General features: G+C 46.9%; 1 protein-coding gene across 2 annotated transcripts in view; it reads right to left on the reverse strand.

Moving 5' to 3' along the window:
- Positions 1 to 23,695, reverse strand: part of SLC5A11 (solute carrier family 5 member 11) — a 44,027-nt gene that overhangs the window by 12,599 nt on the left and 7,733 nt on the right. Inside the window, exons 5-11 of one of the 2 annotated variants that reach the window (XM_066576549.1) lie at positions 10,846 to 10,905; positions 10,660 to 10,764; positions 8,799 to 8,904; positions 8,513 to 8,593; positions 8,040 to 8,245; positions 6,057 to 6,192; positions 5,716 to 5,823 (exon numbers count right to left, since the gene is read on the reverse strand). In XM_066576549.1, coding sequence (XP_066432646.1) covers positions 5,716 to 5,823; positions 6,057 to 6,192; positions 8,040 to 8,245; positions 8,513 to 8,593; positions 8,799 to 8,904; positions 10,660 to 10,764; positions 10,846 to 10,905 — 802 coding nt within the window. The remainder of the gene's footprint in view (positions 1 to 5,715; positions 5,824 to 6,056; positions 6,193 to 8,039; positions 8,246 to 8,512; positions 8,594 to 8,798; positions 8,905 to 10,659; positions 10,765 to 10,845; positions 10,906 to 23,695) is intronic. The other variant, XM_066576550.1, reaches the window with a different exon arrangement.

Here is a 23,695-nt window from a genome sequence, read left to right on the forward strand (position 1 = left end):
ACATTACGTGGCTGCCCTGTTGCCAGATTTATCACCAATAGAACATGTATGGGACCATCTGGGATGCCAACTTCAACAGTCTACGAGTTTGCACGATCTAGAGGCTCAATTGCAGAAAATGTGGAGCAATATGCTGCAGGATATCATGCAAAACGTGTATGCCTTGATGCGAGAGGCGGTGTAACAGGGTACTAGCGCCCTCATGGCCACCTGTATCACATCTCATATCCAAGCTACAGGCGGTACAACAGGGTGCTAAAGCCTACCATCAAGATGTCAGTTTTCTGCAATAAAATGATCCTTTTACTCTGATATTGTAATCACTTAAGGCCCTTTTACTCCATTATCACTCAAAATGTGTTCAGACGTCTGACATTGAGCAGTAATCGATATGTGTAAACTCAGGCAGTTGTGCACTGTTCGTCCACTTGTTGTTAGCAAAGGTTTTTAAGCCAACATAATGCAGTTTGTTCAGTCTTTCCAGCAGCTAAAGGCCCTTTTACATGCTACGATTGAACGAACTGCCAGCATTTGTGAATAAAATTACACATGCAGATTAATGGCTTTAATCATTTGCATTTTCCTCCACGAGTTGCTTGCTCAGCTGGGCATGTTTATAACCATCGCATAAACACACGCCAAGCTCAGTAAGCAACTTGTGGAGGAAAATGCAAATGATTAAAGCCATTAATCTGCATATGTAATTTCATTCAAAAATGCCAGCAGTTCAATTATGTGGTTGTTTAAGCGATAAAAGTAGCATGTAAAAGGGCCTTTACTTATATCAATGTTACAATCACACAGAGAAAGTTTCATTTCATTCTGACAACTTCTAAGGGAGGGATTGTTTTTTTCCCAATGAATATATTACCCTGCATACAGATGCAGAGTGATAAACTTTCCACTAAATGTCACCAGTTTAATCTAGGAAGAAGTGCAGAGCCACCCCCTAAAATGATTAAAATATACAAATCTCTGGTCCCGATGGCTTATAATCCTGGGTTCTAAGAGGATTAAGTAATGTGATAGACTATTATTTCCTATATTTAAGGACACTATAATGCTCCACTTGATTGACACAGCAAGAATCCGGTGACAGTATTTTAAAATGGGTCAAAAAGCGAACCTGGCAACTACAGGCCAGTAAGTCTTAGTACTATTGTCGCTAAAATGTTTGAAGGGTTTCTAAGAGATGCTATCCTGGAGTACCTCAAGGAAAATAGCTGTATAACTCTGTATCAGCATGGCTTTACGAGAGATAGCTCCTGTCAAAGCAATCTGATCCCCTTCTACGTGGAGGTAAGTTATAGGCTGGACTGGGAAGTCATTGAATCTTGTGTATGAGCCTTATTGGATCAAATACTTTGATACTGAGCCGCATAAAAGGTTGGTATATAAAATGAGAATGCTTGGTCTGGGTGAGAATGTGTGTAGGTGGGTAAGTAACTGCTCAGAGATAGAAAGCAGACGGTGGTTATTAATGGCACATACTCTGATTGGGTCACTATTACTAGTGGGGTACCATCAGGTGCAGTATTAAGCCCTCTTTTCTGTTCAAAATATTTTTATTCAAGATTTTCAATTAACACGTAGCTCAGTTAAATTGTAGGAAAGATTAACTTAATTACCGTGAGCTCATGGGTTATCTCCTCGACTAAACCGAAAACCACAAGCCAAAAAAACAAAAGACAAAAACTAATAACGAAACAAATACACCTTTCGACAAAGGACGTTACAAGGGGACATAAACACAAGGAGGACAATTTGCGGGAGGGAGGGGTAGTCAGGGTGGTTGAGCGGTCTCCGGAGAGAGTGGTGACCCATTCCCGACGGTCCTTGCGTGACTCAGTGTCAAAAACTCACAGCCGACCTGACTCCACCCAGGACCTAAATGTTTCCGTAGACCGAAAGCAATCCAGGTCTGCCAGGTATTGTATATTTCCTCATGGGCACCACCCTCTCCAACTCAGTTCGTCAAAATGCATAAGGTCCATTAATTCCTCCACCCACAGCGCTCTAGATGGAGGAGCAGAGGACTTCCAGAGTCTGGGGATGATTCTTCTGACAGCAAGAATGAAAACCTCAGGAGCCCCCTTTTTGCTTTTTTGATCGCACCCGGGAAGACTGAGAGAAGGGCCATCTCCAAGGTCAGTTTCACCTTTGTCTTGCAGATGTAATTATAGACTTCCATCATCTCCTTCCACAATGCAGCTACTGCAGGGCAGCTCCACCAAATGTGGGACCTGTTTCCCCTATCTCTGTTACATCTCCAACAGACTGGGGAGGTCTGAGGAAAAATTTTATGTAATTGGTCTGGTGTCCTGTACCACCGGGATAGGATTTTGAAGTTTAAATCCTGAGCCTTGTAAGCAGGTGAGATTTTATGACAAAGGATCCGGGCCCTCTCCCAGTCCTCCTGTGGGAGGCTGCGCCTAAGCTCCCCCTCCCACATCTCCACGTACGGTGGTATCTGGGTCTCCACCTCCCAATTCAGCAGCAATCTGTAGATGATGGATATCGAGTGTCTCAGCGGGGACATGGACATACAAATTTGTTCAAATGGTGTGAGGGGGCTAGTGAGATTCACCCGAGGGGCCAGGGACCCCACAAAACCTCTAAGTTGGAAATATTGTAACCATGAGCTGGGTCTATGTTCTTCTCCCATGATCTCCGCCAGTGGTTTCAAGCCAGAGCTCGACACCACGTCCCGTATCCGAGGCAATGGGGAAAGCGCCAGCTCCAGGATGGGAGGGCCTTGCATGGAGGCCTCGAATTGCGGGTTAGAGACCAGGGGAGTAAGGGGCACAGACACCAGGCCACTGGCCGGCGCAAACTCTGACCAGCTTTTAAGTAGTTGGCCCAGTGCCACTTTTTATTTGAAAGGCGTCCGACAGGGCCCCGTTGATTCTTATCCTGGCAGAGGGGTTTTGATATAAGGACAGGATCCACTCCTTCATTCTTGTGCCAACCCCTATCTTATCCAGGGTCGCAGAAAGGAAGTTCCAGCTGACCCTATCAAACGCCTTTTCAGTGTCTACTGCAAGGAGACAGAGGGGACTGCTTGCGAGCCTGGTTCTAGCAATCAGTGACAGGGACTTAATAGTGTTGTCCCTAGCTTCCCTGCCTGGGACAAAGCCCACCTGTTCTCTATGGATGAGGTGCAAGATTGTGTTTTGGAGACGTGTGGCGATCAGTTTTGCAAAAAGTTTTATGTCAATGTTGAGGAGGGAGATTGGTCTATAGTTGCCACATACTGAGGCGTCCTTACCCGGTTTGGGGATAACCGTGATGTGTGGCAGCAGGGCCTGGGCCGTGAAGGGGCACCCCCGCCCCACTGTGTTAAAGGACCTGAGGGCCCAGGTGAAATCTCTTCCCGGAACACCTTGTAAAACCTGGCTGAGAAGCCATCCGTCCCTGAAACCCTATTCTTTTTAATATATTTATTTATTAATGACCTGCTAGAAGGATTGTGCAGTAAAATATGAATGTTTGCAGATTATACAAAGCTGTGTAAAGTGATTAACGCTTTTTCAGCCTAACATACTATGTTACCATCCCCATATACTGCTGAGCTGGTGCCCATTACTTCAAAAGGGGCAGCATACAGTACACTATCCTACTAAAAGTAGTTGGACACCTGTGCAAGAATCAAGGTTAGTATTTATTTCCATATGTTAATATTTAGCGGGGTTTTCTTTAGCCGTAATGGCATTGGATACTCTCTGTGGCATACTTTCTACTAATGTCCGATACATTTCAGTTGGTATTTCCCTCCATTCATCCTAAAAACATCTGGTGAGTGTTGTCAAAAAAGATGGATGTTGTGCATTTTTCCTGACCCAACCTTTCAGTTCATCCCAAAGATGTTCAGTAGGGTTCAGGTCCGGACTCCATGCAGGTCAATCCAATCTTTGAACATCCATATCCTCAACCAACGTAAAATTTTAATTTCTAACAAGGTGCTTTGTCGTCTTGGAAGTGTTGCTGACCATTCCCAGAGTATTATCACATTGTTAGCAGCACATTAGTGTCTAGAATGTCAAAGTACACCTCCGTCTTCATGGTTCTTGTCACTACAACGAATGGTCCAAGACCATAACAGAACCTCCGCCAAGCACAACTTTTGGCACAACACACTCAGCTGCCCAATGACTATGCTTCTTGCAACATTGTAGATGAGCTGATTTATCTTTGAGAGAACTTTACCAGATATTTGCAGCATGAATGGAGAGCAATACGAGCTAAAGTGTATCAGACATTAGTAGAAAATATTCCACTGCGAGTATCCAAAGTCATTAGGACTTAATGAGCATGTTAGGTGGACTGTTGAGACACAACCCTCTGCTTCTGTGTCTGGCAGGTGAGGGCGTCGTCCTGCTCTCCCTGTTAACTTATTTATTCTCTTCCAGCACTCCTAGGGTTAATTGCTTCTGGGCCTTCTGCTCAGCTGATAAATCCTTTTTCTAATCAGCACCCTATTTAGCTGCCCTGGGTCTTTCAGTCAGTGTTGTTGTGTGATTCATTTCCATAACTCCATGTTTAGCCACTGCTGTGGCAGTTTCCTTGCTACCTTGCCTTCTGCTCATGTTCTGTGTCCTCCGTTCATGTATCCAGCTGTCTGTTATCCTCGTGAGTCTGCCTCCTATAGTTTGTTCTGTCTATAGTTTTATAGTTGTTCTGTCCTGTCGGGGTCAGACAGCGCCTAGAGGAAGACCGTGAGGTCGTCGCTATCAGATCAATTGCTCTGCTTCTGGGCATGGGGTAACCTTCTCCGAGTCACCTTGTTTGCGCTTGTTCCCTCAAACCAGGAAACTCCTCCACCTAGGGCCAGTTGGAGAGGTCTCGCTAGATGAGGATTGCTCCTCTCCCAAGCTGAACTTACCTGTGACTATGGTTCTTTCCAGGGTCAGGGTTTCCATGGCAGCCACCTTGGATTCTGGCTCTGCCAGCAACTTCCAACAAGCTTTTGTGGACCGCTACCGGATTCCTGTCCACAGTCTCGAGAGACTACTCATGGTACCCACAGGTAGAGTATACTCTTTTTCTCTACCTGAGACCCAGTCCACGGCCAAATACGTTAAGGAAAACCTGGCCAAAAGGTTCATCTGTAGTCTCCTGCCAGGGATCTTTCTTTCTCTGTTAAAAAGGACGGTTTGCTAAAGCCCTGTTTCGACTATCATGGTCTGGACATGATTAAGAATAGTCTTTACTTTTGATCCCTGAGCTATTTGATCGCCTGCCTGGTGCTCGGATTTTCACTAAGATTGACCTGCATGGTGCCTATAACTTGATTCGCATTCGTGAGGGTGATGAGTGGAAGACAGCCTTCAAGACTCGAGGCGGACACTACGAATGTTTGGTGATGCTATTTGGTCTGGTTAACGCTCCAGCCCTCATTCAGGAATTTGTTACTGACCTTTTCAGAGATTTTTTACAGTAATTCGTTGCTGTATACTTGGACGATATCCTGCATACAGGGTTTGTACATCTGATGTCTTACCTCCTACGCTGGGGTCGGTTGTCAACCGTGCTGGACTGGATCATCACCTACCCGGTAGGTTGACACAGTGGTTCCACATCCACAGTCATTACAGAGCCCAACTAAGTGGTAACATATGGAATAAATACTACTTTAATTCTTGCTCAGGTGTCTAGTTACTTTTGGTAGGACAGCATAGTAAAGGTGACAGTCTATTGCTATAGTTACTGTTTTACCTATTGGCAGTAATTCGATCACCATCTTGGGGTACGCAATATCTGAACATCCCGATGGGTTTTTACAGATTGACTTGCAGAGTTCAGGATCTGCACACGCTACCTCATCTGTAACATAAAAGACGAGTATCATGAATATGATGACATGTCAAAAAGATTCACATCCATCCACAGTGATTACAAGTCAGTGGAGAAGTCAATTGAGAACCTCTTGTAACTTGTCCCAATGCATTGAGAACTGGAAACGGGAAGCTCTCGTTCTCCAGATCAGTGGAGCTCCAGCTACCAGACCCCCTTTCAACCCATGAACCTTACCATGTGGACTTCACCTTTTAACTTACCTGTGAAGAGGACCCTGCTGATCATTCCAGGAAGCACCATCATAAACAGGGGCAAGAACTTGATATAGGCTGCTAGCAGGGAGCCACCCTTAGCGTGAGAGAGGTTCTTAGCAGACAGGGACCTCTGTACAATCACCTGAGGACACAGTGAAGATGTCTGTTCACCAATACTGCATTCAGCTATTAATTAAACATTATCTAAGCAAAGATCTCAGGGGCCAGTGCTTTATAAGTTATGGGCACAACTATGGAAAGTACAGTCGTATCTGGTGCCAGATGGGTCCAATGGCTCTACAGATGTGTAAGATGATGCCAATATTATCAAAGACACGGTAAGTGGGGGAACGTCTTACAAATTTTGTACTGCGTCCCAGTACCTTTAGGTTATGCCTTTTGTAGCGTATGTCTATAGCTACATGTGGTTACAAAGTTTACTGTGTAGCTGAGCCCTGTACAAAGATCTCTATGAACGCAGCCAAGTCATGTCCACCATTCTGTAATTATCATTTTTTGCAATACATCTGTATAGAAGAGCTCTGTTTTCCTGACATGATATAATTCCGGTTGCCTACAGCAACCACTGGGGGGAGCTCAGTGCATATGTATTTATGCAGCTAGTATTGAACTCAATAGGAGCTGTGCAAATCTGTATGCCACGAGCTCCCCTAGTGGTGACTTAAGATAGCTGCTATAATAGCGTCACAACAAGTGGGGAAGCAGTTCAGGGCTCTGTTCCTAATCATTTAAAGACCATATATTTTCCCTTATCTACACTATTCTGCCAAAAGTTTTTGGACACCCCTATCAGTAGAATGCAGCATGTCCTAAGCCATGCTACATAAGATACAGACCCTTGGAGGTGTCAGCCATAGATTGTTTTGGTTTGTTTCACTTAACAAGCCTTGTTCCAATAAACTTATAGTTTCCATCTGGTATCATTTCTGGCTGTCACATTAGTGGACTATCAGTTCGTGACATTTCTGCTTAAGTCCAGGTTGCCAGATCAACTGTGAGTTATGTGATCACTTGGTGGAGGAGATAGGGATGTACCACACCTAAATCAAGAACGGGGCGACCAAAAATATTAACCGAAAGACAAATGACTGCTTGGGTGGGGATTGTTTGCAGAGCTCGCTTTTTCCCTATTCAAAAGCTCACTGACAATCTGCAAGTAATGGAAAGGAAGTCGACGTCAGCACCATACGAAGAGAACTTCGTGCTATTGAATATGGGTTACACTACTACACACATGCCATCCATCTTGAAGCATTGTCACTGGATAGGTGAGAAATGAAAGAATTTCCTATGGAGTGACGAATCGTGCTACTCCATCTTCCCCATCATCCTCCACACCCAGGTACCACCATTTGATGTGAACGGCTTCTGCCTAACTGTGTTGTGCCAGCGGGGGTTCTGTTATGGACTGGGGATGTGTTACGTGGCATGGTCTTAGTTCGTTGGTTATAGTGACAAGAAGCATGAACACGGAGGTGTACCCTGACATTCTAGACAATAATGTGCAGCTGACAATGTGGTAATACTCTGGGAATGGTCAGCCATACTTCTAACAAGACAACGTGATTTGTCACAAATTCAACACTGATTGACGTTGGTTTGAGGATATAGATGTATCATGATTAGACCGGCTGCAGAGAGTCCAGACCTGAACCCTACTAAACTGGAACATAAGTTAAGGAAATATGAACAGCATCTATCTTCTTTGAAAGAACTTGCCAGACATTTGCAGGATGAATGTAAGTAGATACCAGCTGAGGTATATCAGACGTTAGTAGAAGTATGCCACGGAGAGTATCCAATGTCATTAGGGCCAAAGGAGTCCCACTAAGTATTAATATATGGAAATAAATACTACTATGGAATCTTGCTCAAGTGCCAAATTACTTTTGGTAGGATAGTGTATGTTAGCAGGCTCTTCCATTAACCATAAAGAGCCCACACTGAACTGAGCTGCCCCTTATTTACCTGATCAGTGCACCAGTACCAGATAGATGGAATGGTCATCCCCACCAGAACACCAGGCCACGGCAGGTCTGAGGAGACTGGGTCTCTAAAGAGGTGAAATGCATCTTCCCTAGGGATCCCACAACTGCTGTTCTCTCTGTGACTTGATGGGATTGCAGTAAAATATTTCTCCTCCAGAGCTGCATAGCCTCCAACCTCTATGAAGCCTAAATGAAAAGCAAGTAGATAAGCAGTGCCCACCGTAATGAATGTCAGCAGTCACACAGTATCAGCATATACACAGTTGAAGGTTTGCTACAGTTGTAATTCTACTGAATTTGTTGCAATGTTTTGGTACAGATAGTGTATCAGTCTAGAGTCCAGACTGCTTAGTTGACAGACGATTATCCAGACTGGATGCAACTGTTACAAACCCACAGTTGGGAGAAATATTAAGCCAGGACAGGTTTGTAGCTTCCGGATCATATACTTACTAAAGGCCATAAGAACTAGAGCCCCGATGATCATGATGACCGTTTGCAATGTGTCCGTATAGATGACTGCAGCCAAGCCTCCTGTAATGTAAAACGGATCAGAACCGATATCCTTTCTCTTCACCTTCCTTCACGGATTGCATGAACTCACATTTGCGAAATTGGGACATGATATGAAAAAACAGTTGGCATGGCTGCGTAGATGGGGTTATGTTGGATCAGATTAGATGCAGAGTTTCATTAATACGAAGAATAATATGGACACTGCAAGATGTGTACAACTCACCGGCCACAGTGTAGATCGCAGTGATCACAAGTAATCCGATCACAGCCACATAAAGATCCCAGTTGAGGGCCTGCTGGATAAATAGTGCACCAGCATATATGTCTACCTGTGAAATAACCATACAAGAGACCTTAAAGTATCTGCGTAAGGGTGCATTCACACGAACTACATTTTTGCACAAGCTTTGTGGGATGTGATGTACACAAAACTTGCATGAATACGAAATCCATTCTTTTTAATGAATTCATTCACAAGCAAATTTTTTTTTTTCCACGCAGGAAACGGAATCATATGAATGTTCTTGCTTTATGCATTCCCTCGGAATGCCTCGCCCATTGTTTTCAATGGGACCTTGAAAGACATCACATGGCACTCGCATGCTATGCGATGTGCATGTGAGTGTAATATGAGGTTTCCCATTGAAGTCAACAGAAAACACTTCCGATACTTTCACGAACATGAAGATCGCAATTTCTTAGAAGCAATTTTTTTTTTTTAATCAAAAATGCATCACATTGCCATGAAAATTAGGTCAAGACGGGTGTCCTCTTCCCAATCATTTTTTTTTTCTCATAAAAATTCAGAAATTGATTTGTAAGAATGTTTCCAGCCAATAGGTAGTGCTGCTGAGGTAGTATTTTAATCTTCTTCTAGCTTCTTATGTGTGCATTAGAGATAAGAGACATCATAAAACTGTCACATTCCTCAGCTCAGTGGACTGATTTAGTGTTTATCTCTGCTTAGACTGTCTTGTGTTTTGTTTTTTTAAGTCTCCGATTTCTGTGTGTGAGCATTTATTTAGATCAAGAGGGGTGTTCCCCCTCCCCTCTGCATCTGTAGGTTATCTGCCATCTAAACTAGTTTCATTCATTAGCCTGATGAAGGGGGCTCTATCCCTAAAGCTTGTTGTAACATCATGTATTTTTGTTAGCCATTAAAAGGTATCTTATCTATAAGAATACTTGGTTTCTCTTACTGAGAGCAATCACTCTATCGCCATGAAAATCGCACATTGGCAAGAGTGATATTGGTTTCACAGCTCAATAACATGCTTGCCCGTGTGATTGTAGCCTACCATGGAGATCTGTTGTATCCTAGAGTTCAACCCAGCTGGTTTGAGGGATTTGCCACATTTTACTATTGATCACCTATCCAGTCATCAAGAGCAGATCGTCTGAGATCAGGATCTCCTCCAATCAGCTGATACTCCAGTCTGCTGTCAGTGCAGTTGGGATGGTTGTCCACATTACGGTCAGTGGTGGAACTGCAATAGGCAGCTTCACTCCCATTGAAATCAACTGCAGCAATGACCACGGATATGAACGCTCAACCCCGCTGGTCAGGGACTGAAGTGTAATAGGAATCATTGCTTCAGCTGATTTCAATGGTAGTGAAGCCACCTATTAGAGTTCCAACTCTGACCACCGATGTGGATGCCTGGCTCGACTGCACTGACAGCCTGCTGGAGGATCAGCTGGTGAGCGGCAGTCCCAAGTGTCAGACCCCCATCGATCTACTATCTGTAAAAAGTTGCAAAATTCTTTTAATAACTTTTTTTTTTCAGGGCCAAAAATTAATAGGTCAAACATTCTGCGCTGGTAAATTTCTAAATATATCTTTAGCGCAGTTAGGGCTCCCTTTTTCTGCTAGAGAGTTCCAAACCCTCTACGTGGACATACAGCCAAATGCTAAAACTTTTTGTCTGCCTGCAGCCACCACTAAAACAAGCTCAGGACTATGTTATTACGTTCAATGTTTAAACTGCACACAGTCAGCTCCACCTAGTGGTGGCTGTTGGTAGTGTTAGCATTTGTGGTTGACCTGTACTGGTAGGTAAAGATCTCTATGTCTTGGAGCTTACAGATATCTTGGTGAAAATGTAGATAAACAGATAGAGGATGGCGAGATAAATCTGGATGCGTTTCCCTCCAAAACGTCTCTGTAGGTACTCTGGCATCGTTGTAACCTGGATATAAGACACGTATGTCAGGTGACATTGCCAGTGGCCATACAGATAGTGTAATGACTGTATAATCAGATTTCTTACCCCGGCTGATAAATAAATAGGGAGAAACAACCAGGCCAACACCAGAACGCAGAAGAGACCCTGCAGGAGGAGGGCGAGAGGTTAGTAATCCATTCTGTATGTACAGTATATGATCAATCATATCTACAATGAATATAGGGGGCTTTATACTGTGTGAGCAGACATTTTCTAGGACAGTTCCTTCACACTAAACACTTTCGGGGTGTTTTTGTTATCCAATCTTAAATACCCTATTAGGAAATTCTTGCTTAATTGGGGAAAACGATAGTTCAGCTGCAAAGAACATCTGTCACTGAAGGACCTGGCACTAGAGATGAGTGAGCATACTCGCTAAGGCTAACTACTCAAGCAAGTAGTGACTTAGTCGAGTATCTGCCCGCTCGTCTCTAAAGATTCGGCTGCGGGCGGGTGACAGGTGAGTTGCGGCGGTGAGCTGGGGGATAGAGGGATCTCCCCTCCATTCCTCCCCGCTCTCCCCCGCCGGCAGCCGAATCTTTAGAGACGAGCAGGCAGATACTTGACTAAGGCACTACTTGCTCGAGTAGTTAGCCTTAGTGAGTATACTCGCTCATCTCTACCTGGCACATCTCTAAATACATACACAGACCATTTATTTCAAAGGGACTGTGTAATGCTTCATTTTCCCTGCGGGGGTGCTGTAGAGAAACAACATACTTGCTGCTGGATCCTAAACAGGTCATAGCAGACCCTTGGGTTTCCGGCTGCTGGGACCCTGATGATATCAGTTTATACAGGTATTTAGGGAATCCTTTTAACAAATATGGCCATGGCAGACCACTCCTCTAAATTAGTATAATACATTTTAAGCTAACTTCACACTGGCGAGCGCGATATGGGGCTGTGAATCATTGTCCCATATCGCTCTCCCCACTATGTGAATTCTCAGCAGATGGGAGTCGATTTAAAGTCAAGAGTTTCACATCACTGTTAGTCATGGTGGAGGATCGCAGAGTTTCCATTGTTTTCAATGGGAGACCTTGCAAAGTGTGCACCTTGCACCTGGTGCGATGCTACCACCAGCGTCATTAAAAACAATGGGGCTGAGATCACGCAGCCAGATGGACTAGGCTGCGATTTGTTTCCTGCATCGCATTGTGGTTCCATGCAGGAAAACATTTCTCATGTGTATGACCCTATTCAAAAGAATGGGGTTCATATTTGTGCAAGATTTGTGCGTCTCACAACTCACAAATCTCGAATGATTTTCTCGCCCGTGTTAAGGCAGCTTAAAGGCTCATTTACACAATGATTATCGCTCAAAATTCGTTCGAACAATATCTTTTGAGCATTAATCGTTGCTTGTAAATGCTGCCATCATTAGCTTTTCGGCCGAACGATGATTTTTAGTTGAGCATAAAAGCTATTGTTCAGCCGGCCAGCTAATAGAAGAGACTGCAGGCTGTGATTCTCCTTGAGACCGCTGATAACATTGTTTTCAGCTACTGTCTTGCAGGAGAACAATGGAGCTGTATGCTTATAACAGACCACCCGCTGTTATCTGCATACAGCGAAGAGAGCTTCATTTAAATGCAAATGAAGCTAATAAGCTACTAATAGGCAATAATGCTCAGTAGTAGCTATGCAAAATGATCGCTCAAAACTGTCACTCAAACTGTCTTTTGAGCGAATTTTGAGCGATCATCTTTGCATGTAAACGGGGCTTAACAGTATGCTTGACGGCAAATTTGACCCTCTTCTCATGACTTGATCCACCATTCTCTCTCGTTACAGTTCTACATGATGCTAACACATTACATGATCATAATGGCCAAAAATCCTAAGGCATATTCATCATTGCATTCTGAGAATGGAAAACATAGAAAGAAACCAGGACTAGGGAAAGGCGGAGGAGGGGAAAGGGAGGAGCTGACAGCTGCCACTGCTACTACAGTCCTGGTTTCTCTATTTTCCACACTCCGAGCATGCTCAGAATGCAATGATGAATATGCCCACAGCAGATGCTGATAGTTACTTGTGGTCATGTGATGAGATGTTACTATGAACGACTTGTCATCGTGTAGGGCTACAGACTGCTATGGATGTGTTTGGAACCTTTCACGTGGCACGGAATTAAACTGCAGGATGCAATCAAATCTGCAGCTGTGGAATACCACACCAAAATCCGAAAGCTGGCATCACACAGGCGTAAGCTTTTAGGCGCGCGGCTGAGCGCTATGTATTTCCGGAATGAAGATGCATTTTTTGCATATGCATTGGCGCATTTTACTGTACTTTTTGTGCCCACAAGGCATGCTCGTTTGCCTGCAGGAAACAAAGATGTCCAGATTTATATGGCCAGTGAATTCCAGATGTGTGTTTGTTTTTTCCAGTGGAATGACGACGTGTTTCACGCATTTCCTGGCATATTGCACGCACCTCATTGACTTCTGTGGGGATCTATGGTGCACAAATGCACAGAAAAATAGAGCATGTTCTATCTTTGTTTTGCATGACCGAAGTGCACACGCAAAATACAGCCATGTGAACCAACCCATTGTAATCAATGGGTTCTATCCTCTCTTTGCGTATTGCGTGTGCAAATTCGCCAGTGTGAGTCTGGCCTGACTGCGGATTTTGATGTGGAATTGCAGGCAGGTTTGAAGACACTTTCGGTCCTGCAGCAAGATCCGCAGGTAGCTGGCAGTTTTTATTGTGGCACGTACCGCGGCTTGCGGTGCGTCATGCCGTCTATTCCATCCCGAGCTCAATATACAAGATGGCCACAGAGAAGTAGCCGGCACCATACTCTTATGAAAACCGTCTAAAAGAAAATTTGCCTTTGTTGCCCCTAGCAACCAATCACAGCGCAGCTTTCATTTCTTACTCGCTGAGGTAAAATGAAAGCTGCGCTGTGATTTGGTTGCTATGGGCAACAAAGATTTTCTTTTAGTCAGCTTCCATAACAGTGTGGTGTCAGATACTTCTCGGTGACCCACCCTGTTGCCTCGTGTGGTGCAGAGTGTTAAGCTCTGGCTCACGACCTGAAGGTTGTGAGTTTCAATCCCCAGCATGGTTCAGGTAGCCAGATCAAGGTTGACTCCATTCTTCCGAGGCCGGAAAAGTACCTTACAGTGTTGTGGAATAAGTTGTCCCCATGACAACCACAGCATAAATTAAATTTGCACAGTAACCAGTAGGGGGCACCACCTATCTAGGATAATCTGCAGGAACACTTCACAGTTCGCTGCATTTTATAACGCAATCAGGGACTTGTTAACAAGGTCGTGAACACTTGCCAACTAGTGAAATCTGCTCCAAATAACAGATGATTGCTCCTACGGCTCCAGCGCTGCCACAACATCACCCGCCTCATAAACATTAATAGCTGTGAGCAGGGGGTGCCAGCAATCAGTCACTGCTCTCACCTTCCTCACTGACCCCCTCCCCCCTTGTGTGCAGTGGTTTATGCCATACTTATCCTCCTCACCAGAAGCTGAACATGAAACTCTTACTGTAAGAGGGGCCCCATTAGTAATCTTTAATACTGCTATCTTCTTATGGCAGGGGGGCCATTGGAGGCCTGTAGGTGCCAGGACCTGGGAGTTTATTATTTTGACAGTTGCTAAAAACCACCAGCAGAATAGTGAGTGCAGCTCTGGAGTATAATACAGAATGTAACTCAGACTCAGTACAGGATAAGTAATGTATGTACACAGTGACTCCACCAGCAGAATAGTGAGTGCAGCTCTGGAGTATAATACAGGATATAACTCAGGATCAGTGCAGGATAAGTAATGTATGTACACAGTGACTCCACCAGCAGAATAGTGAGTGCAGCTCTGGAGTATAATACAGAATGTAACTCAGACTTAGTACAGGATATGTAATGTATGTACACAGTGACTCCACCAGCAGAATAGTGAGTGCAGCTCTGGAGTATAAGACAGGATGTAACTCAGGATCAGTACAGGATAAGTAATGTATGTACACAGTGACTCCACCAGCAGAATAGTGAGTGCAGCTCAGGAGTAGGTAGTGTCTTGGAGAGCTCTGCAGGAACCAGGGTGTGGTCAGGAATCCCAGGTGAAGATCTAGCTGGGATCCCAGGAAGAGTGCACTCTCTTGGGTGCGTGCTTGTTATGGAGTCCCGCACCTCCTCCCTCCGATCTCGGTCGTAGGGAGGGAGGGCAGTGATGGCAGCGGCATCAGCAACATCAGCGACAGCAACATCTTCGCTACAGGTGCCAGAGAAACCAGCAATGTCAGCAGCGAAGAGGAGGCTTGGATCTACAAGCAACACGGTGAGGAGAGCGGGTTCTGGTCGTGGGTGCAGTGACACGGCCCGGGTTGACAGCGCGGCCGCAATGGACGTCGCAGCAGGTGAGGTTGTGACCCGCAGTCAGGCCCACAGAATAAAATGTGAGCCACAGACAGAGGCAAAACTGTCTAAATGGAGTGACAGACGGGAGAAGGAATCTATAATAGACCTGGCCTCCTGGTTGGCAAAATATATGCAGGATTACCAGACTGCAGGAAAGATGATTGTCCTGCAGAAGGCAAAACTGCAATCTGCTAAGATGATAAAAGAGCAGAAGAAGTCCAAGGAGGAGAAAGCAGTGGCCCAGAGGGCAATAAGAGACTGCAAAGACTGTATTAAAATGTGGCAGGAAGTCAGAGAGAAGATCTTGGAGGAGAGCGGCCCCTTTAAGGAGAAACTGATGAATGACGATCGGTTTGCAAAAATGGCGGCAGGGCGCAGTGGCCATGCGCAAACTGACACATCAGGTGATGGGGAGAGTTCGGATGAAGAGGAGTATGAGGATGTGCAGGAAAGTCTGGGGGAGCAGCCTGTGTGCTCTGGTGAGCAATCACTGACCCAGAGCAGCACCACAAGTGCCAGAAGTCTCCTGCCTGAGGAGGTAGAACTGCCAGCAACATCAGAGGAGTCTGAGGTGGAGGGGGAAAGGATTACAGGAGCGCTACAAGTGCAGAAAACCCCACAGCTGGAAGCCCCTCTAGATATGGGGGGCTTCATGTTTGGCAATGATTTGCCAGAAAAGGACTCTGTAGTTCATAAAATAAGGCAACAGAAGAAACCAGAGAAGGTGCAGGAGAGGCTGTTTTTTGTGTCTGTTTCTGAGAGCACTGGTCCAGCTGAAAAGTCGGATCAGGGCTCTGACCCCAAGAACCCCCCTAACTCAGGCTCTGAGGTGGGCCGGGAGCGGGGCGTTGGGAAGAAAAGCACTGAGCTGGTCAGACCCCCTGTCCCTGTGTTAGGTGGTAATCGGGACAGAGAGGTCAGAAAGAAAGGCGCAGAAAAGGCCAGTACAGCTGCAGGTGACCAAGGTGACAGAAAGGAGAGTGGCAGCGGTGCCACAAGCAACATTGCAAGCGGGGCCTGTGATGCGGAGGGGGCTCCTGGCCAAGCAGGATCCCGGGCTTCCAGTGATGCGGAGGCCAAAAAGAAAAAAGGGAAAAACAAGAAAAAGAATAAAAACAAAACTGATGAGGTGCTACCATCTACCTCTGGAAAGGCCAAGACCCAAAGTCCAGATCCAGCCAAAGGAGTGAATGTGAGAGAGAATGCTGGTGATGGGAGAGAGAATGCTGGGGGTGTTGGTTGTGCCTCTGCTACATCTGGCAACTGTGATGCCACACAAGTGGATACTGGTTTGGGTGGAGGTTTAAGGGAGGGTAACGTAGTAAGGCAAGAGGGGTTACAGGTTCCAGTCGCCCCTCCAGCGGCGACAACAACTGGTAGGAGTTATGCCAGTGTCGCCGCTGGAGGGAGTGGGTCCTCCTTGTCTCCAGGCTCTAGAAAGGGCGTTTTGCAACAGCGTCTCCTGGAGGCTTTACGGAAGGGGGAGAGTACAATCACAGTTGGAGGAAGAGAGGTGGACCTATCTCTCTGGAAAGAGAGACATGGCTTGGGTGCCTTCCGAGAGCAAAGGGGGGAGACCTTATGGTCCCTACCGACACCCGGGCAGGACGCAGGTCGTAGGAATGTGGTCCGTCTTCGCTGGAGAGGCAATGATACATGCCCCCCGAGGGCAAGGGTAGTGGAGCTTCTGCTGAAGATGGGCTTCAGGGCAGTTGACATCTTTGCCCTGATCCATCCTTACGGCACGTCTGAGTTTGACATCAGCTTCTTTCGCCCAGAGGGCCTAGAAATCTTCTGGAGGAATTACGAGCTGGTGAAAAACGAGCCTGGCTGGCGAGACTTTGCCATCCAGGTGGTGTCTCGCCAGAACGATATCAAGAAGGTGACCGTTTTGACTGGTAACGAGTCACTTTCTTGCTTTGACATCATGACGTGGCTCAGTAGGTACGGAGAGGTGACGGAGATGCCCCAAAAGAACAGGGATGAGCAGGGCATATGGTCTGGGGCCTGGACGTTCATGGTCAAGCTGAAGCGTTCAGGTAACTCAGTGGCACATATACCTTCTGCAGCCTTCCTCGGCAGGGATCGTATCTTGGCCTTTTACCAGGGGCAGCCGAAGCTCTGCCACAGGTGCGGCGACCCCTCACACTTGAGCGCCGCTTGTAAGATCTTGAAGTGCGCTCTGTGTGGGGGTCTGGGTCATCTAGCCGCCTCCTGTGCGGAGATTAGGTGTAACCTGTGTGGTGACTTCGGTCACCCATTTAGTCGCTGTCCGCGCTCCTTTGCCGATGCGGTCTCAGCACCTACGGATGGGGGTCATGATGTGGCCTCCGGGGGTGAGGGGACCAGCAGAGGTGGAGGAGCTCAGGAGCCAGGGAAGAAGCGGCAAAAGACGCCTGCGGAGCAGAGGCGTCAGGAGAAACGCAGACGGAGCAGGGAGCTGACAGGAGCGCCCACAGGAGGTGGGTCGATGGTGGCCCCTGTTCCTGAAGCAAATCTCGCGGCTGAGGCTTTGAGGGACAGCGATTTAGATGAGGAGGACAGGAGGATCCAGAGGGAGGAGACCAACTCTGCAGATTCCTCCCACTGTGAAAGTGTGGATGGGGAAGGCAAGAGGTGGCTAGAGAAACGGCGTAAGCTAGGTGCCACAAGAAGGAAACGAAGGGGGGATTCAAGATCTTCTCCCACCCCGGGCCAAGTACAGGAAGGAAAAGCCTGCTCACCTCCAGTTGGACTCTCCAATAGGTTCCAAGCCCTCCGAGACATCTCTTCCTCCTCTTCTGAGGGGGAGGCGGAGGGCAAGGTTCCTAGGGCAAAGGAAGGGTCAACAGGGGGCGCTGAGCCTCCATCTCGTGAAGGCATAGTTCCTTCCGGGGTGGAGGCTACTCTGGAACCTGGAAACAAGGACGACGGGGTCGGGGGATCCCCCTGCTATGGACACATCTGTGTCCAAAAAAAGAGGCAAGGGGCTTTCCTCTGACCCCGAGGAAGCAGGTGTGAGGAAGAAAGCTGTCTAATTTAATCACTCATGATGGCGGCACCCACTCCACTGACTCTGGCATCAATTAACGTTGCCAGCATAAAGTCAGATATGGCTAGATTTGCGGCCTTTGATTTTCTCGGCCGCGTTGAAGCCGACATTTTATTTTTGCAGGAGACCAGGCTGTCTGATTTGGCAGCCATACATAAGGCAAAAAGGGAGTGGAGGTCAGGCCCTTCCTACTGGTCTCTTGCGGCCGAGCCATATAGCGGAGTGGCGGTACTTTTTACTGCAGCGGTTGAATGCCGACGAGTTATTGAATTAGAAATGGGAAGGTGCCTGATCTTAGATGTCCTCATGAAGGGACAAGAATTAAGACTTGTCAACATCTACGGTCCCCAGTCAAAAAAGGACAGGAAGAGTCTCTTTATGAGGATCAAGCCCTACCTTTTTACCAGCCGCCAAGTTGTCTTTGGAGGTGACTTTTTAATGCAGTCACAAGAGCCCGCGATAGGGGAGGCTCTGGAGACAGGCGGTTGACTTTTGACAGCGTCGCACTTAATAGTATAGCTAGCGAGGCTCGCCTGGTGGATGTCCACATCCGGCACACCCCAGGCCACGAGGGGTTCACCTATTATAGAGGTCAGAGCAGGTCTAGAATAGACAGGTTTTATTTGAAGGAGGAAGCCATCTCTTCACCAGTGTCCGTTGTTGAGGTGGAATTCTCAGACCACTGTCTAATATTGTTTTCTCTGAATGTTGCAGAGACCCCCCGGATGGGCAGAAGTTTTTGGAGACTGAATTCATCACTCCTGGAGGAAGCAGAGATAAGACAGTCCTTTGAGGATTTTCTGCAGAGCCAGGTACCATTACTGGATCTCTGTAGCAGTAAGTCAGAGTGGTGGGAGATGTTCAAGAGGAGGGCGGCGAGGTTCTTCCGAGAGCTCTCCAACCTCAGATGCCTGGACAGGTACCGCCTGTACAAAGGCCTGAGGAGGAAACTCGAACATCTCGTTTCGACTGGAGGTAGCCGCGAGGAGATCTCCAGAGTGAAATCTTTGCTCAAGAAGTGCCAGTACGATAGACACGCATCCTTGGTTTTTGAGAGGGATTTCAGGAAGTACCGCTCGCCCGACCCTTACAGAAACTGTAGGATGTCAGTGAATAGTAAAGTGGTCACTGGACTGATCGATAGTACAGGATCCCTGAATCGATCCAGATCAGGGATTCTGGAGGTCGTCAGATCCTACTACTCGCAACTCTTGGGAAAGAGGGATCTAGATTCGGAAGTGATGTCGGCTTTCCTTGGTGAAACTGTCCCTGAGCCTGGGGTAGACACCTCTCTTGATATTTTGACAGGAGAGATCAGAATAGAGGAAGTTAAACTGGCGATTGATGGGCTCCGGCTCAAAAAATCGCCAGGACCGGATGGACTAACATCCGAGTATTATAAGACCTTCAAGGACCTCTTGAGTCCCCTCTTGACGGAGGCATTAAATGAGTGTCTTTCCTCGGGCACTCTGCCAAAGTCAACGAGGAGGTCAGCTTTGATCCTTCTGTCAAAGGGTAAAGACTCGAGCCGTATTGAGAACTGGCGTCCCATAGCGCTTCTCAATACGGACAGGAAGGTTCTGGCAAAAGTGCTGTTTAATCGGTTGGTCAAGTTTGCACCCCGGCTCCTCTCGGGCACCCAGCATTGCTCTGTTCCAGGCCGTAGCACCTTTAGCGCTGTTCTTGGTGTCCGGGAGGCAGTGGAGCAGGGTAGGGCTGGTCACTGGGAGGGGTACTTGCTGTCCTTGGATCAGGCCAAAGTGTTTGATCAGGTTAATCACGAGTACCTCTGGTCAGTCCTTCTGAGATACGGCCTGCCGGTGGGGTTTGTTGATTGGCTGCGAACATTGTATGCAGGGGCTGAGACTTTCCCGCTGGTGAACGGTTGGCTTGGCCGCCCTTTTGAGGTGGGGTCCGGTGTCCATCAGGGCTGTCCTCTAAGTTCCCTGTTGTATGTGTTTGCGATAGATCCCTTCCTTAGGAGGGTTGATCGTGGACCTATAGCAGGGGTCAGGATGGACCGGGCAATGCCGGAGGCTACCCTGAGGGCAGTGGCATACGCCGATGATGTCACGCTCTTCGTATCCTCAAGGGAGGAGGCGGAGTTTGTGGTGTCGGAGGTGGATGGCTACTCAGAGGCATCTGGGTCCAGGGTCAACTGGGATAAGTGCGAAAGTCTCTGGTTAGGAAGGGGGGATCCTGTGTTTGATCTCCCGGACACTCTTCCGGTGCCCCAGACTTCAGCAAAAGTTCTTGGCATCAAATTTGGCCAGGGGGATTACCCCATGCAAAATTGGGTAGACAGGCTGGATGGTGCCACTCAGAAGGTAAACCAGTGGAAGGGTTGGTCTTTGACCCTTCGGGAAAGAGTTAGCCTGATCAAAACCTACCTGCTCCCTTTATTCATCTACCTGGGCAGCGTATGCATTTTGCCAGAGCCTCTCTGGACCCGGGTCTACAACCTGTTCTTCCTAATGTTGTGGGGGAACAGGTTGAACCTGATCAGGAGAGATGTTACATACCGCACGAGGAGACTAGGGGGGTTATCTATGGTCAACCCCATGGTGTTTCTTGTAGACACCTTTTTTAAGATCAACATAGGCAACCTCTGGCAAGAGAGGGCTTCTCCGTGGGTCTACTCCTGCCGGGGATGGTTTCGGCCCTTCTTCCAGGAATGGGAGACAGGAGGGCGAGTGAAGGACCTTCGCACGCAGCACGGATATCTCCCGGCTTACGCTACCTTGGTTCTGAAGGTGATACGCCGGTGGGGTCTGGGGATGTGGGAAATCAGGACTCTGACGAGGAGGCTCCTCGACGAAAGAGTCCTGTTGACCCATTTCCAGAAGCCCCTGGCGCTCAAGGACTGCCCAAGTCGGGACCTGGAGGGAGGGTTATGTTTACTGAATTCAACCCGGGTCCCCTTGAAGTTTTGGAACTTGGCTTAGCGGTGCTTTCACGGGAGACTGTATGTAAGGGGTAACTTGAAGAGCAGGCCTCTGATTGACAGGGGTTGCCCCCGTCAGGAGTGCAGCGACGTGCTGGAAAGCATGGAGCATTTCCTGCTTCAGTGCCCCTTTAATACAGAGGTATACCAACGGGTAGGGGTCTCCATAGGCTGGCGTCAGCTGGCACACCTCTCCTATGCGGAGTGGGCTTATGGAGCCTTCAGAGGTCTTGGTGGCAGGGACCGCTGCACTTTATTCCTAGTTAGCCTAGTGGTCAGGTTCCACATCTGGAGTGCATGGTGTTTAATCTCGACGGAACTGAAAGTCCTCCCCGTGGATACGGTATGTAGGAACATCCTGGGTGACCTGGTGAAGGTGCGTTCTTTGGAGTATGAGACGCTGGGCACATCTAAGGCTTCTCTCCTATGGAGAGGGCTTGTATTTCGTTAGGGACAGTCTTTTCTTAATCTTCTAGGGGCAGAGTAGGGAGAGAGGAGGGACAGGATAGGTAGAGAGGAGGGATAGGGCAGGGACAGTTTTCCATGAAGGGTCAGACTGAGGGGCAGACTAAGGAAAGTCTAGGGCAAATTAGGGAGAGAATAGGGAGACCTTTTTTTTTAATTCAAGGGATAGTACATTGTGATGTCTGTGCCCGGCTTATCACCTCCAATCCCGGTGGAGGGCTGTGAGTGCACCATGAAGCTTTTTGTTTTGATTTGGGCAAAATGGAATGAAGTAGGGCTGCAGGAGAGCTGACCTTAGGCTTTCGGGTTATGTATATAGTATATATTATGTATGTTGGTTTATTGGTGTTTATTATGGTTTTGTATATATTGTATATATTCACGTTTTGGGTGGTAGGTAGGTTGGGTGGGGAGTTGGGGGGAGTGGGATTCACGCCTTGAGCCGTAGCCTGGCACGTCCCGAACATTGAACTCTGGGCACGGACTGGTGGAGCGGGCATGGCCCCCAGGCTGCGGTGGGCACTGTGTGGTATTTATTTTAAAAAAAAACAAAAAAACCCTGGTGTGGCTTGGCACGTCTTGAACTAAGAACTCTGGGCACGGACTGGTGGAGCAGGCTTGGCCCCCAAGCTGCACTGGGGACCCCCCCAAAAAAAGGCATGTTTTTAGTTAGTTTTGTATGCCAGTTTGGCTCGGTCTTTCTGTTTGAATTTGGTTATTTATGTTGTTATTTCAGTTATTTATGCTGTTTATGTTATTGCTTAAGTTTTGTTTTGTGTGGGTACAGTGCGGCACGGCTGGACCTGGAGTTATAGATTACAGGGTTTATGTAGTTATAGTTTCCTTAGTTTTATATTTTAGGTATATACTTGTATATTGTGTTATAGTTGTATATAGTGTTATATGGAGAGTGTGTATGTGTGTGGGTGTGTACGGCGGGGAGGAAGCCCGGATATGGACATTTACTTTGTTTATGGATCACGGACTGTGGGTGAAGGGCCTTATATTGCTTTATATGGTTATTCTTATGGTTACAGTTTGTCTTTGTTGTGTTTTTTACTTTTATAATAAAAGATCTACAGAATGTAACTCAGACTCAGTACAGGATAAGTAATGTATGTACACAGTGACTCCACCAGCAGAATAGTGAGTGCAGCTCTGGAGTATAATACAGGATGTAACTCAGAATCAGTACAGGATAAGTAATGTATGTACACAGTGACTCCACCAGCAGAATAGTGAGTGCAGCTCTGGAGTATAATACAGGATATAACTCAGGATCAGTACAGGATAAGTAATGTATGTACACAGTGACTCCACCAGCAGAATAGTGAGTGCAGCTTTGGAGTATAATATAGAATGTAACTCAGACTCAGTACAGGATATGTAATGTATGTACACAGTGAATCCACCAGCAGAATAGTGAGTGCAGCTCTGGAGTATAATACAGGATATAACTCAGGATCAGTACAGGATAAGTAATGTATGTACACAGTGACTCCACCAGCAGAATAGTGAGTGCAGCTCTGGAGTATAATACAGAATGTAACTCAGACTCAGTACAGGATATGTAATGTATGTACACAGTGAATCCACCAGCAGAATAGTGAGTGCAGCTCTGGAGTATAATACAGGATATAACTCAGGATCAGTACAGGATAAGTAATGTATGTACACAGTGACTCCACCAGCAGAATAGTGAGTGCAGCTCTGGAGTATAATACAGAATGTAACTCAGACTCAGTACAGGATATGTAATGTATGTACACAGTGAATCCACCAGCAGAAAAGTGAGTGCAGCTCTGGAGTATAATACAGGATATAACTCAGGATCAGTACAGGATACGTAATGTATGTACACAGTGACTGCACCAGCAGGACAGTAACATAGTTCGTAAGGATGAATGAAAACAATGTCCATCTAGTCCAGCCTGTTAGCCTCCTGTTTTGTTGATCCAGAGGAAGGCAAAAAACCCCAAAAGCAGAAGCCAATTAGCCCTTTTGGGGGAAAAATTCCTACCCGACTCCCTAATGGCAATCAGACTGTTCCCTGGATCAACCCCTAAGG

The sequence above is a fragment of the Eleutherodactylus coqui genome, chromosome 8, assembly GCF_035609145.1.
Source record: "Eleutherodactylus coqui strain aEleCoq1 chromosome 8, aEleCoq1.hap1, whole genome shotgun sequence".
In the NCBI taxonomy this organism is placed as follows: domain Eukaryota; kingdom Metazoa; phylum Chordata; class Amphibia; order Anura; family Eleutherodactylidae; genus Eleutherodactylus; species Eleutherodactylus coqui.